This window comes from Lipophrys pholis (genome assembly GCF_963383615.2).
Source record: "Lipophrys pholis genome assembly, chromosome: 15".
Taxonomy (NCBI): Eukaryota; Metazoa; Chordata; class Actinopteri; order Blenniiformes; family Blenniidae; genus Lipophrys; species Lipophrys pholis.
The window spans coordinates 833,390-848,328 of NC_137642.1; the positions used below are offsets into that span (position 1 = coordinate 833,390).

General features: G+C 43.3%; 1 protein-coding gene across 2 annotated transcripts; it reads right to left on the reverse strand.

The window, feature by feature from the left end:
* Window positions 1–973: 973 nt before the first annotated feature.
* Window positions 974–12,565, reverse strand: macroh2a2 (macroH2A.2 histone). 2 transcript variants are annotated; one of them, XM_080482257.1, is made up of 9 exons: window positions 11,966–12,565; window positions 8,638–8,815; window positions 7,292–7,398; window positions 4,007–4,195; window positions 2,980–3,084; window positions 2,237–2,336; window positions 2,079–2,168; window positions 1,622–1,796; window positions 974–1,476 (listed from the first exon to the last, which is right to left on the reverse strand). In XM_080482257.1, the coding sequence occupies exons 2-9, from the start codon at window positions 8,807–8,809 to the stop codon at window positions 1,311–1,313; spliced, it is 1,104 nt and encodes a 367-aa protein (XP_080338383.1). In that variant the 5' UTR covers window positions 8,810–8,815; window positions 11,966–12,565; the 3' UTR covers window positions 974–1,310. The 2 variants fall into 2 exon arrangements, with proteins under 2 accessions (XP_080338383.1, XP_080338384.1); XM_080482258.1 differs by lacking the exon at window positions 11,966–12,565 and adding an exon at window positions 11,673–11,785.
* Window positions 12,566–14,939: the final 2,374 nt, after the last annotated feature.

The following is a 14,939-nucleotide window of genomic DNA, read 5'->3' on the forward strand; positions in this document are numbered from 1 at the left end:
ACTGGTACATACCAGGAACCGCTTTACTTTCTTTCTCAGTTGGGTTGACTGGCTTTCCTTGATTCTGGTATCAACTGAACAGGTTTGTTTGGTCCGTAACAACATTTCCTCAGTAACAAACTGTTTATAATACATGCATGGTTTCTTCAATGGTTTCATCAAATTTAACATCTGGAGGTTCAAGTTCTGCCTTTCTTCACCTGTACTCCTGTCAGATTAATTTGTACTTTTGGCTTGTGTCTCTGTTGGACCCTGTTCTTCTGGACTTGTTTGGTCAACACTTTTATCAAACTTTGCAGCCGTTTGCATCCTTCACCTCTTTTTACTTTCTCTGCCTCTTCCGTGCTGCCTTGCTGCCTGTGTTGCTGTTGGACCCTCTTATTCCTCTTCAATCCTCTGGTCAGTCATCATCTTCATCGCTACTATTAGAGCTTTCTTCATCATGCTCTGCATTTGGGGTCCAATCCTTATCTTGCATTTCATCATTTGACTCCCACTCCCCAAAATGTCACTCAAATTGGTGTGAAGCACAGGACATCTTGTACTGTAGTACCTTTTAGCTAAAAAAAAAAAAAAAAAAAGATTTATCAAATATAATGGAAATAAATTCCCCTTTTTACCGGCTGTATCAAATTTGATACAAATAATATTTTGTGCATGTTTTTATGATAAAACTAAAATACAAAAAATGAAGTAATCTTAGGTTTTTTTAACAGATTTTGAAATGTTAGTAAATATAAAGGTAAATCTCACCGTAAAGTCGTCAGAATAGCAATATTATTTTCCTTGAAGTAACCAGCTGGGGGCTAATGACGTCCAGCCATTTTGGACTGTACCATGTGATATGTCAGGATTATTGTAGTGCAAAAGGTATCCAGCGGGGGGCAGAAGACAAGTATCATACCCCCCCACACACCTGTTTACCCCCAATGTCCAAAAATGTGTGTGTGTGTATAAAGCATGAGCAGACCTCTGGTGTAAAACATTTCCATTTTACTTGAAAGCAGAATGACAACCACATTATTTCATTAGTAAACTAAGAGTATCAGAAACTACAGAGGCCAGGAGAAACGCTTCTATTTGTACATGGAATGTAAAAACACGTGAAACCAGTCGCAGAGGATCAAACTATACGGACTCAAATCGTCTAACCTAGAAAGGATGTGACCTGTGGGGAGGGGCAGTGGAACAGAAATGTGAAGAGCACTCTACTCACAAACATGGTTTTCCTCATTAAACCAGCTGGACCTCCTACTTACACCATCAAAGACAAACAACAGTTAAAAAATGGCGGCGGCGGCAGCAGCGCCTCACTTCCCGTCCAGCTTGGCCATTTCCTGCAGGTAGATGCCGATGCTCTCACTGTCAAACAGCACAAAGTAAATGTTTTTCAGAGAGGAGCTGGTGGACGACACAAAGTGGTTGGAGATGGCCTTGAGGATGAGCTGAGCAGCCGTCTGCTTCGGGAAGCCGTTCCTGAGAGACGGAGACAGTCTGTCAGCCATCTTTCTTTTCCAGATGACCGGCAAGGTGTGAGTATGTGTGTGAGTGATAGAGTAACAGAGTAACAGAGAGAGAGAGCGAGAGAGAGACAGAGACAGAGACAGAGAGAGAGACCCACCGTCCTGCAGGAAGAGAGGGGAAGGCCACAGACTTGAGCTTCTTGTCCTCTGCGGCTGACAGGCAGTTCTTCACCGTCTTCTCCAGCTGGTCTTCACACTTATCGGAGCCCCACTGAGGGATGTTACAGTGGATGATGAAGCGGGCGGCCATGCCACTGGCCTGGCTCACTGCCACTGCAGGACCACACAAGTAACACAAGTATTATGACACACACACACACACACACACACACACACGCACACACACACACACACACACACACACACACACACACACACACACACACACACACACACACACACACACACACACACACACACACACACACACACACACACACACACACACACACACACGTCTTCTTTTTGTCATGAAGCGGAGACGTTTCTTCTCTGGATGTCCTCAGTCTCAGCTCGGTTTAAAGTGTCGCCCCCTGCAGGTGTGTGGATCTGTACCTGAAGCCACGTCCAGAGGCCCCTGTGCTTTTCGTAGCTCCTTCACCGCCTCCAGGAATTCACGTCCTCCGGCTTTCTCCAGAGCGTTCCCTGGAACGGGAGCAGCACTCAGCACCAGACAGGACAGAGGACAGAGGGACAGGGAGCTGCATCCTTACCCACGCCGTCCTTCAGGTCCATCTCTGCATTGGTGGGGTTGATGATTCCCTCCACTTTAATCGTTCCGATCTTTCCCAGTTCACTCTCTGTTAATGACAGCTGTGGATCCATCAAACAGTCTGGTTACTCCTCAACACAGCGTCAGAATCCACTGTGGCTCTGCTTCATATCACACAGCTTTCTGACTCTCACTTCTTCCGTATACAATGCTGCCACCTAGCGGCCAAGGAGAAGAAGTACTTCTTCTCCTCTTCTTTTCCTTTGAGGCCACGTTTACGCATACCCAGGTTTTTAGAAAAATGGGTATTTCTTCTCTTCATTTACAAAAAAGAGAGTCTTCATTGACACAGATCCACATATACCCCTGGTTCAGAGCTGCTTTGAGCAGCCAGGCCTGTAGAGGGCAGTGTAACGAGAAGCATGAAGCCATGATAGCCAATCAGAATCCTGAAAAAAACACAACGTCTCAAATTGTGACGTAACCCCGCCCCCCCCAGATGCAAACGGAGACACAGATTTTCTCCACTTTGGCCGGAGTTTTCAGGAATCATTTGTGGAGACTTGTGGCTGCGTTTATGTATAAATGCAAGAAACGCAGAGAAACATCACAGGTTTTTAAATACTCCGGTACGTGTAAACCTGGTCTGACAAACACCCAACATTCCTGATCTGGTTTTAAGAACATCTGCAGCATTTTCTTCATAGTTTAAGTATGTGGTTGTTAGTTGTGGAGGCGTCTTACCTTCTGTCCCAGGAACAGGCTCTTGGCTGACAGGATGGTGAAGCCGTCTCCAGGACCGTCCTCCCCGGTGGAGTTGGGCACTGACTCTTTGTCGTTGTCTGTGCTCTTTGTCAAAGGGGAGAACAGAGCTTCATTTAACATCACTAACACTGAGATGTTCATCAGAACCAGCCGAGTCTCCAACAGGGTTCCTTCTGGTACGGCACAGTGGTGCAGTGGTTTGCACTGTGCCACTCAGACATGTGAATGTGTCCTGTGGCGCCTCCTTAAGGATTGAACTGGTTCACGCAGCGGCCCAGAGTAAAATGATCAAACCAGGCAGCCTTGTTCCGCTCGTGGTCCCGTACCAGCAGAACACCCTGCTCAGCATCTGCGGTCTTCCTCCATATCAAAGTTTGGATTCTCTGGTTCTGGTACTGATTTCAAACCCACTTTAAAACTTCTGGATATTCTCAGCTTATTGCTTCTGTTGAATGAAGAGAATTATTCTCTTCATTGTGAGTCTCTGGATGACGCTGCATGCAAAGGAAATCAGGAAGATTCACACGACTGAGCTTCAACCTGGATTATCAGTTTACTGAGTCACTCCATTACAGGCTGTGTTCTGTCGGGTATTCAGGACAGTAGATGTCTGAGTGAAGCCAGATGTTCTGGGATGTTTAATCCCATCCACATAGAGCAAAAATCATTTTAGTAGATCCAACTTGACCTCCATGACTTGTAAGATACATCATAACCTTTAAATGTGAAAAAGAAAAAAAATCCTGTTTTCATTTAACGCTCAATTCACAAGCTCACCCTCATGATGTGTTTGTTTACCTAATATAAAGCTTTCACTGCTGTGAGCACCCCACCACACTCACACACACACACACACACACACACACACACACACACACACACACACACACACACACACACACACACACACACACACACACACACACACACACACACACACACACACACACACACACACACACACACACACACACACACACACACACACTGTGCAGGACAGACTAACCTTTGGCTTGCGGCCTCGTTTGCCTTTGACTTTTTTGAAAGGTTTGACCGCCTTCTTGCTCTTTGCTCGCTCTTCCTGCTTGTCGGGGACGGAGGCCTGGCTGACCCGGCCGCCCCTCTTCTTGGAGAGCAGCTCCGGGTGGATCCGGGGCAGAACTCCTCCGTTTGATATGGTCACTCCTCGCAGCAGCTAGGTCAAGACACAGCTCACAGTTTGTCAAACAGTTTGTCTGCAGCGACCAGACCGTAGAGGGACGACCACAGAGGGACGACCACAGAGGGACAATCACAGACTGACGACCGCAGACTGTCGACCGCAGAGTGTCGACGGCAGAGTGTCGACCGCAGAGGGATGACCGCAGAGTGTCAACTGCAGAAGGACGACGGCAGAGGGACGACGGCAGAGTGTCGACGGCAGAGGGACGACCGCAGAGGGACAACCGAGCGGCGCCAGTCAACGTGTTCAATCATGTTAATGTTCTTCTCTTTGTGCATTCAGATTTGTTTGCCTAATAACAGTGCTGTGTGTGTTTAGATAGTGATAAACTTTCAGTGTAACGTGGAGCTCCAATGCTGAGACACCTGTTTTCATAAGAGCTGCTCTACATTTCATTTGAATGTCAGGTACCATGAGATTACTGGAGGATGATTGGGGTTATTTTAAGACACGGAATGAAAGGGATAAAAGTGGAGCTGAGGAAGAGGAAGTGTGAGTGAGGTGGATGCATCTGATACTCGTGGAAACATTACTTTAGATTCCATGACTTTAGAGCTCTGTGGTCCAGAGCGTTTGGATGTTAGTGAAAGAGCAGGTAAACGCTGCACCAGGCAACCAGAGGGCTCAGAGAAGTGTTTTGGGACGGGGGTGACCTCTGGAGCCTCTGGGGGGTCTTCAATACAACGCCCACTGCTCTGCTTTAAGCTGCGCTCACACACATATGAACATCTAGATTAATGCTCTGGAAACTCACTAAAACGACTCACAGCAAGGTTTCCCTGAGTTCTCCCTGTTCTGGTCCTCTTCAGTGTTCTGATATGAACTTCAGAATGTTTCTGTTCTGAATGTCAGCCGGTAAAACTGTCATGTAGAATAAGGACAAAACCTGCTCTCCTATATCAGTTAGAATTATTACAATCACCGTGATTCATTTTCACTACTTCTGAAAAAGGAGAATCAAATAGTTCATTTCAGCTTGTCTTCATTGTTAATGATCTTCTAGCTTTGGAAGTCACGTAGAAATGATATAAAAGGAAAAATAGCGAAATCCATCACAGTGATACATAAAGTCAAATGGTCAATCTCCTTTACTCACTTTATATAACACAATGATTAAACCATATTTAACTCACTGTGTGGAAATCTGGGGCTCGACCGGTAAAACTAATACACAGCCACTGTTCATCTTACAGAAAAGGCCTCTGAAAACAATATATAATATAAGATATAGAGATCCATCAAACCAACACTATTTATCAAATGTAAGTCAATAAAATGTAATCAGATAGTTGATTATAATATCCTTCAGGCTTTGTTTAAAGCCAATAAAGAAATATTGCCAATGAACCTCCAAGAAAGGTTTGAAAAGAGAGAGAGTCACTATTGTTTGACAGGAACAGGCGTCTTTAAAAAAACACCTTTACTCCAAAGTAATGGAAGGAAGTGTCACAGTGACAGGAAGTAGTTTATGAAATGAGCCTCAGAAAGAAGTAAAAGAGTCAGGAACTCTCCTGGCATTCAGGAAACACATCAAATCTGCAATGTTAAACAGGTTTGTAAAATAGATTTGAATATAAATACTATGAGATGTTAGATATTTGATTTCAGCAAACATGAGAATGTTTTTTTTTCCTTTTTTTCTATTTGTATATTGTAAATACTGCATGTAAAATGCTTAAAAGTATCATATAAATAAAACATTTAGAATGTTGAACTGGCTGATGTGAAGGTATTGAAAAGCAACTAATATATTATAACAGATATTTTAAGAGTAATCTTCTCTTCTGCTCCTTTTCATTCAAAATGTGTTGAATTGGAAGTTTTGTTGCTAAAACTGTTTATTTTCAAAAAAAATTGTTTACTTTTGGATGAAATAAAGAATTACAAACAAACAAACAAACTTGACATGATGACAGTTTGCTGATGATAGTTAATCCACGGCGCTATTCCAAATAAACATGTCAAGTTTCAATACTGCGCTTCAGAGATTGGATCTGGTTTTGGACCGCAACAGGACCCTCATCCAGTTCTGCTCACTGGCGCCACTGACAGGAGTTTAAGCGCTGGTACAGATGGAAACAGCAGCTGTGCAGCTTAAAACTGGTTCCTTGAAACAAAAATGGACAAGCTCACTGAAACTCCAGTAGTTGAACTAAACAAGTGGAAGTGGTGCTCCAGTGACACATTACCTCCTAGTGGAGGGGCGGGCAAACTACGCCTGGTTGGTCTTTTTGAACTGGCCCCAGGGTTGCTACAGAGTTGCCCAAATCAAATCATCATAATTATGACTGCATTCATTGGACCTTGTCCGGTCATGTCCGGCGTTCCACCAGGATTAACCAGGATATTGGATTTCACGACTAGTTCTTGTTACCAACCGACCAAACTCATCCTGAGCTCTCCAGAGCAGCGAGTCTCCACCTCCAGCAGGCCGGCAGAAGCCTCGCAGCTAAGCTAAGCTAAGCTAAGCTAAGCTAAGTGAATAAAGTGGACGAGGTTCGACTCCACATCACTCACGGCACGACACCTTTATCTCAGAAAGTATTGGTCATATTTACAGATAAATATATCTAGATCATTTCTACCTTTTGAACAGGCAGTTAGTGTTAATATAATGGTGCTATATTCTAGTGACGGAGCGGTGGGATTTCATAAGTTCTTTTTCCTTCTCAGGCAAACAACCTGGAGACATTTCTGCTGCTACTTATTGTGATTGGTGAGCACTGTTGATTTTAATGCTTATGTTTGACATGTACACATCTGGTGCTGACCCGGCCCGTCTGTTACATTCTAAAGGTCAGAGTGGAACCTGAGCCAACACCCCACCCCCCCCACCCCCACACACACACACACACCCGGGCTAGAGTGAACCCACTGAGCCGTTTATGAATACCACTGTGAAACTGACTGACCTTGTAGAGTTAATGATGTTAATTTTGTGTGTGTGTGTGTGTGTGTGTGTGTGTGTGTGTGTGTGTGTGTGTGTGTGTGTGTGTGTGTGTGTGTGTGTGTGTGTGTGTGTGTGTGTGTGTGTGTGTGTGTGTGTGTGTGTGTGTGTGTGTGTGTTACCTGGTTGAGCTCCTCGTCGTTGGCCACGGCCAGCTTGATGTGTCTCGGAGTGATTCTGCCTTTCTTGTTGTCTCGCGCCGCGTTTCCAGCTAATTCCAAGATCTCAGCTGAAACCAGAGAGTAGAGTTCTGAGTGTGTGTGTGTGTGTGTGTGTGTGTGTGTGTGTGTGTGTGTGCAGTGTTGGGAAAGTTCAGTTTCTACTAGTTCAAACTTCACTTCACAAATTTTAAAATGAACTAGTTCATAGTTTTTTTTTGTTTTTCATGATGTTGCTGCGAGCTATTACCCTCAGAATACTGGCATTTCTCCATTGTTGCCACCCATTCAGTCCACACTAGTAGCAGCTGCAGCTCCCCACCCCGGCAGTATATTCTCAAAAACAGGAGGAAAAACTTGCTGCTTGAATGGTCTTTTTGAATGAGGAATTATTAAAGCAAAAACAAAAAATGAACAATAGTCCTTAAGGTGCAAAGGGAAATTACCAGGCAGGTTCTACAAACAAATTACAACTTAAAGGAGTAAAACCCTCAAGGAATTTTTTAGTTACTCACACATCCCTTGAAAGGCTCGCCAGGTTCAATGTGTGTCTCAGGTTAGATGTTGAAGTTGTTGAGTTGCTTCTTGAAACCCGGCGGGTAAAGTTTATAAAAAAAGGTACGATTTTTCCCACCTGGATCATCAATGACCTTTTCATAAAATTATTTTAAGTACCTTGATTTTTGGACTATTGAGCGCACCGATACATAAGGCGCACCCACCAAATTTAAAAAGGAAAAGAAATATTGGAGTTATGTGATGCACCTGAATGCATCACCCATATCAGCGGCATGAAGCTCGTTAACCCTCGTTAACCCTTAAAAAGCCGAGTCATCCTCGCATGTTAAACACAGGAAAAACAAGTAGCGGCTTATCATCCAGAAAGCACTTTAACCATATGAAGATGAAGTATTAATGGTGGAGGTCTTCTATTTGTTTTTGCCGCGGTGCTTCACGGTTTGATGACGCATGCGGTGGTGCGACTCTGTGGTGGTTGCTGTTGCCAGATTGGCTGTTTTCCCCCGACATGTTAAGGCCCGGTTACAGTGAGCCTTACCCGGGTTTTCCACTGGAAGGCTCAGAAACCTGGCAACTCTCCTAAACAACGTTGAACTGAGAGCGCCGTTCACTAACGCCAGAATGAGCGCCGCTCACAGTAACGTTCATCAGGCAGAAATACAGAACGTTCAGTTCACCTTCGCCTAAAATATGAAGGAGTTCATGAACGAGCGTTCACTGAACTCCTTCAGGCACAACACTGTGTGTGTGTGTGTGTGTGTGTGTGTGTGTGTGTGTGTGTGTGTGTGTACCTGCTAGGTACTCGATGACTGCTGCCATATATACGGGTGCGCCCATGCCGATGCGGTACTTGTGTGTGCCGGTTCGGAGGTACCTCATCATCCTCCCCACTGGGAAGATGACGCCGGCCCGAGACGAGCGCGACAGCTTGGTGGCTTTCTTCTTCCCTCCTCTGGCAGACATCGCGATCTGAACGGTGAGAAACAGTCAAACAGCCACAACTTCAACATTCTCCTGGACTCACTGGCTTCAACACGGTGCCACTGGATTCTCACATCAAATAAAGATCCGCCATGTTAGGAAAGGAGGAAAAACAAAGTAATTCAATCCCACAAACTGGAGCAGTTCCTCAATATTCTGCTTTGTTTCTGAAAAACAAGGTAACAACTGAAAAACCTGTGAATAGGGTTTGTTTGTAGCTTTCAACATCATTTGTGCTGTTTGTTTTTCCATCACATCATGATTATGATTGTTTGAATTCAATGAATGACGACTATTAAAGCTCTTTTCTGTTGAATGAATGAACTTTTAGTAAGTCAAACCTCTCCAGTCATTTAAACATGTTCTTATGAGCACACAGTAAACAACGTGCAGTGATTTGTCAGGAAATGTCATTTAGATTCTTCATGTTTTCAATGTTTTCTAGTTAAATTTCAGTAATTTTTTTTGTCTTTTTTCTATTTTAAAAGTGTTTCTGGTTTCTCTTCCAGTTGATTTGGTTCATATTCTCTTTACATTAGAAGATATATTCGTTTATTCAGAACATTTATGTACTCTTTTATTTATGTGTAGCTATAACACAGAGAAACAAACTTACTTCCTGTTTGTTCAGCTATGTTGCCATAGAAACACTTAAAGCTGCAGTTTCCCATCAGGAGTGTTATAAACTACTTTTTTAATAAAATGTGTCTAGTTCTGTAAAAACAAACATTAGTGAACAACAATATTGAGAGACGTTACACAAACAGATTACAAAGTCTTTAAATCTTATAACGACACTGAACTGAACGAATAACAACAAACACCAAACAAATGAATAACAACAAACAAACATCAAACGAATAACAACGAACAAAAACAACAAACAAACATCAAACGAATAACAACAAAAACAACAAACAAACATCAAACGAATAACAACAAATCAAACTAAGGATGTCCCCATTACTCTTTTTTGCCCCCGATACAGATCCGATTTTTCAGAACTGAGTATCAGCCGATACCGATACTTTCCAGATCTGATTCCTACATTGCTATTGCAAATCTACTCAATAGTCTATTTTTGGAGCAACTAAGATGTCTGAAGCTATTGGCAGAAGCTTTGTTTTGCTAGAAATTATTGTAAAACTCACCTATTGAATCAAAACTCTTCTCAGAATGACGTAAGAACGTATTTAAACTTTATTCAGTCATGACAACAAAAAACCCCACTTACACTCTGCCATCTTGTATCTCTTATTTGTGTTAATTTAAACAACTTCACCTGGATTTTGAGGCAAAATAGTTTTTTTTTTTTAAATGAAACCCAGTGAATCAGTTTGACTAACATATAACCTATAAAAACCTACAACATAAACAGTATTCCCCAAAAACCAATCAGAAGAACCCAATTCCACTTCAAAGTGTCTTTGACTGGTTGGGTTGAAAATAAGTCCTAAAAAAGTGCAAATACAATAATAAAAATAAATAAATAAATCTTAAACATAAATGCTCTTAGGGAATGTTACTTCTTTGTGTATTAAATTTCAATTTAACTTAAAGCAGTATGAGAGGTTTGACCTGAATTGTAACAAAACATTTACATTTCAATGTGAATTATAAACACTTAATTCCACTTCAAAGTGGTAAAACCTGTTTGACAAAAGTAGTCTGAACATAGTTCTCTCAAAAATGTATTCAGAATATCCCAGTCTCCCTTCAAACTAGCGTAACCGTCTGAGTTATTTTCTTCACCATATCGCTCGACTGTGGGTACTTATCCTTTATTTTAAAATACTTTAAAGTCGAGAGTTTGCAGCTTCGGTGCGGCTTTTTCTTTAGTTGTTGTTGTAAACTGAGCGTACTCCGCCGCATGTTTACTTTTGAGATGTCTTATCAAATTAGTAGTGTTAAACGTAGCTCTGGTGCTCCACCCCTAGGGACTGTGGTGAAGCAAATAGTACAACTGGCTGCTGGACTGGTTTCGTTGTCAACCTTAAAATACCTCCAGACTGCTGACATTTTATCCTCTCAATGGCTTTATGCTGCTGACGTCAGTTTACGGCAGGTCGCAAACGGGGCTCGCTTTGCGGCAGCTGACGTGAAAAAGTTTATTTATTTTTTTTAGATTGGCGGGATGATCGGCTGGATTTGCCGATTCCCGATCACTCACAAATCAGCAATATCGATCCCGATCCAATATCTACCGATATGATTGGGACATCCCAACATCAAACGAATAACAACCAACATCAAACAGACGAACAACAACAAACAAGAAACGAATAACAAACAAATGCCAAACATTAAACGAATAACAACAAACAAACAACAAATGGATAACAACAAACAAACAACAAACAAACTAACAACAAACAAACAAACAAACAACAAAGGGGTAACAACAAACAAACAACAAATGAATAACAACAAACACCACCCTGCAGGGAGAAAAACTCAATCCTCAGTTTTCAGAAATCAAGTTCACGCGCAGGGGAGCACGCATTCGTGTAGCGGGTGTACGAGTGCACGCGCCCTCAGGTAGCGGGTGTACGCGCACTCGAGTAGCGGGTGTACGCGCACTCAGGTAGCGGGTGGTCGCGGCCCCGCCTCCCGGCTCTCGCAGCTCCCTTCCGGGCTGCGGCCTGCAGCAGCGCCGCTGCTCTGCTCTCATCCCGGGCAGGGAGCTCCGCGGAGCGGCCGGCAGAGGAGGAGAGAGCCGGGCTGTGAGCGCGCTGTCCGGGGGAAATACGGGAGTGTGACCGGGGCCATGTCGGCTAACGTTTCCGGTGCATAACCTCTCCGTTACTGTAGCCACACACACACTCACACATCCACACACACACACGGTCGTAAAGCCTGATCCGATCGTTGTTATAATTCTTGTATTTTCATCCGGAGCGCGCGGAGCTCGCAGCGTCGTTAGCAGCAACACTCCTGCTTTTCGCTGCACAGTCAATGAGCCTCTGTTATTTTCGGACACACACATCGACCTTATGAAAGAAGCCCCCCCGCCCCCTGATCTGCCCCATGTTTCCTGCTCTGCATGCGTGTAATCGCATCAGACATGGAAAGTCTGCGCCTCCGGACCCGGATCTGCGCCGCGCCGCGAAAAAGGCGCAGAAAGCTGAGAGTTTGTACCTGTTCGTCCTCTGCTCGCTCACACTGTCCGCTTTCTGCTCCGGTTCTCCGGATTCTCGCTCTTTGTGCGTAATAAAGCTGCTATCCGAGCTGGAGGAGCGCACGGAGAGCGCACGGGGAGCGCACGGAGGGCAGGCTGAGGCAGGAACAGCGCAGCCTGGTCGGAGGCAGGATCTGTGCTACTGATGCTGCAAAGGGGAAAAATTCAGGAGAGGGAAAAGCCAGTCGAATCGCCCCCCACCCCCCATGACTGCCACAGGGACACTGTTGGAGTGGAAGCTGTGCTTGATGCACAAACATGCAATGATCATAAAATGAAGTGTGAAAAACTGTGAATGACTACAAAGACCTGAGTTTGGGCCTCCAGCCTCCCCAGCCCGTGTGACTGCTCTGTACAGTACTACAGGCACTGGGAACTAATATCTCTCCTCTACATGCACACGAGCGAATTTAGATGATGGAAATCACAAGGACTGAGAGAGACCCAGCAGCCAATCAGAGGCCTGGATTTCATCCTGATCCCTCGTCATCAAATCCAATAATCCAGCAAGAAAAAGAAAACTGGATGTTGCTACTACACACACACACACACACACACACACACACACACACACACACACACACACACACACACACACACACACACACACACACACACACACACACACACACACACAACCAGGCTACATCCACACTATCTATTTACAGGAGATACTTCAAATACAAAATACAGTTTTGTAATTTGTGTGTTATTGAAATGATGGAACTGCCTTCACATTGTGTGTGAAAACACTTTAATGCTGTTTTTATTTTTAAAATACTGCAAAATACTGAAACACAGTGATGGCATCACAACAAAACGGTGCGCTGCCGCCTGGTTGAAGAAGTCCATGCAGAGCAAGATGTAGTTTATTTCAGTTACACATTTATCCCAACCATGAATCCCTTCCATTGTTATCAAGTTCCTGTCTGTGTAACATCATGTGTTCTTTGTAAAGCTCGGCTATTCGGCTGGTTCTAGTTGGTCACTCTCTGATCATCGCCCACAGAACACAACCACAGAATCATGTTTTTGAAGTTGTCGCTGTGCTTCACAGGGGTTCTGACCACCCCGTTCTCTACCGCTTGGCTTATTCTGCCTCACACTGTCGGCCGTTTTTAACTACTTTTTCCTAGAAATGTCTCCAAAATAATGTTCTGCAGTTAATTGTATTAAGCCTTCCCCATGTTTACAGCATGTGACATGCCTCAGATTCGTTCTCCCTCTTTTGCCTGGACAGATTGCAGAACCTGATTGGAGGAAGAGTTGAGAGTGGCCTGTCAGTAACGTGGGGAGAAATGAGGCGATGAGGAGAGCAGGATAGGAGAGGTGAACTGCATTCTGGGAACATTTCAGCTGTGGAGCATTTCTAATGCTATTCCATAAGAAATACTATGTCTAAAATAGAGCAGGACCTGCACCGTTTTCTGAGAAACATTAATAGATTATGATTGTGAATATTCTGTTGGCTTTAGGAGTTTTGAACTTTGAGCCTGCTAATGAATCATTTACATAGATTTCCATATAAATCAGCTGAATAAGACAGAAAATAATGCTAAAATGAAATTTCTATGAAACTATGCAGCATGAGCAGCGTCTCTGGGTGCAGCACTGTGACTACAGAGCAGCATAGTACCCAGTGGAATAATATTAAGGTAGAAAGTTTCACTTTAAAAAGTTACCTGATGACTGATTGACAAAGGGAAAGTCATTAGTTTTACTTTGAAAAGCTGAATTTAAGGACCACAGAAGTAATTCTGCAGCAAAACAGCAGGTTGTCATGTTGGCTGACCAGGAGCCACCAAACTACTAAAGCTGGAGGAAAGACTGGTAAAATATTAATTTCTCTTCTTTCTCTCTTTCCCTGGCTCTCCTGTGTACTGTGTATGTGGTATGTGTGTGTGTGTGTGTGTGTGTGTGTGTGTGTGTGTGTGTGTGTGTGTGCGTGCGTGTGTGTGTATTACAGTATATCATTGCCATAGTGTCTTAAAGAGAAACAGTTTCATGCAAAGCTAAAAGGACGTCATAAAAATAGTCTTTCAATTTAAATATAGTCTGTGTGTGTTGAGGCGACATTAATTCCGTGGTTTTCCCTCAATAAATATCTATTACAAGCTTCAGTCTTCAGTAGAAAAACAATGCGATTAATTGCAATTACTTACAGAGAATTGTACGATTAATTAATTTTGTTGAAAACTCAGAGTTCAATGTTTTAACAAACGACATCTTGTATCTCCTTTTATCATCCCGTCAATATGCAGAAGAATTTGATCATATTCTGATTCTGAAAAAAAAATTTCAGTAGCAAATGAAAAAACCCCCCCAAAAAATCGACTTTCCACGTGTTATTACATTAGTAATTGTCAGGTCTCTGTGTCTGCCCCTGTGTGTCTCACCTCGTGTTTCCAGTTAACCAATGATCTTCTCCCTCTGTCTGCCTCCATGGTTGTGTCTTATTCGGCGCCAAAACTCCGGCTTTCCAAAACTGAACTTTTCCACAATATTCACATTTTCCGAGACACTGAATTTTAGGTTTTCACTCTCTGTAAGCCACAATCCTCAACGATTCAAGAAACAAAGGCTTGAGATAGTTCACTCTGTGTCATGAGCCTATATCATATATGGGTTTGACTTTCTGAAATGAGTGACAAAAAATATTGAAGATTTTCATGATATTCTAAGTGTTTGAGACGTAGCTGTAGGTATGATCTGTCAGAGTCTGTCAGGCCAGTCACCTGATGAAGACCGACACGTCATCACAGGCCAGATGAAGCTCTGAGGAAGACTGCAGGTGAAACCCAAACATGTCAGCAAGGTCAAAAACGTTTTCCTGCAAAAAGAACTCATACATATGTAATCAGAACGACAAAATGAACATAATCCAACTATAGAGATGTTTATTCTGCCAGTAGAGATGAGAGGCACATTGGTCAT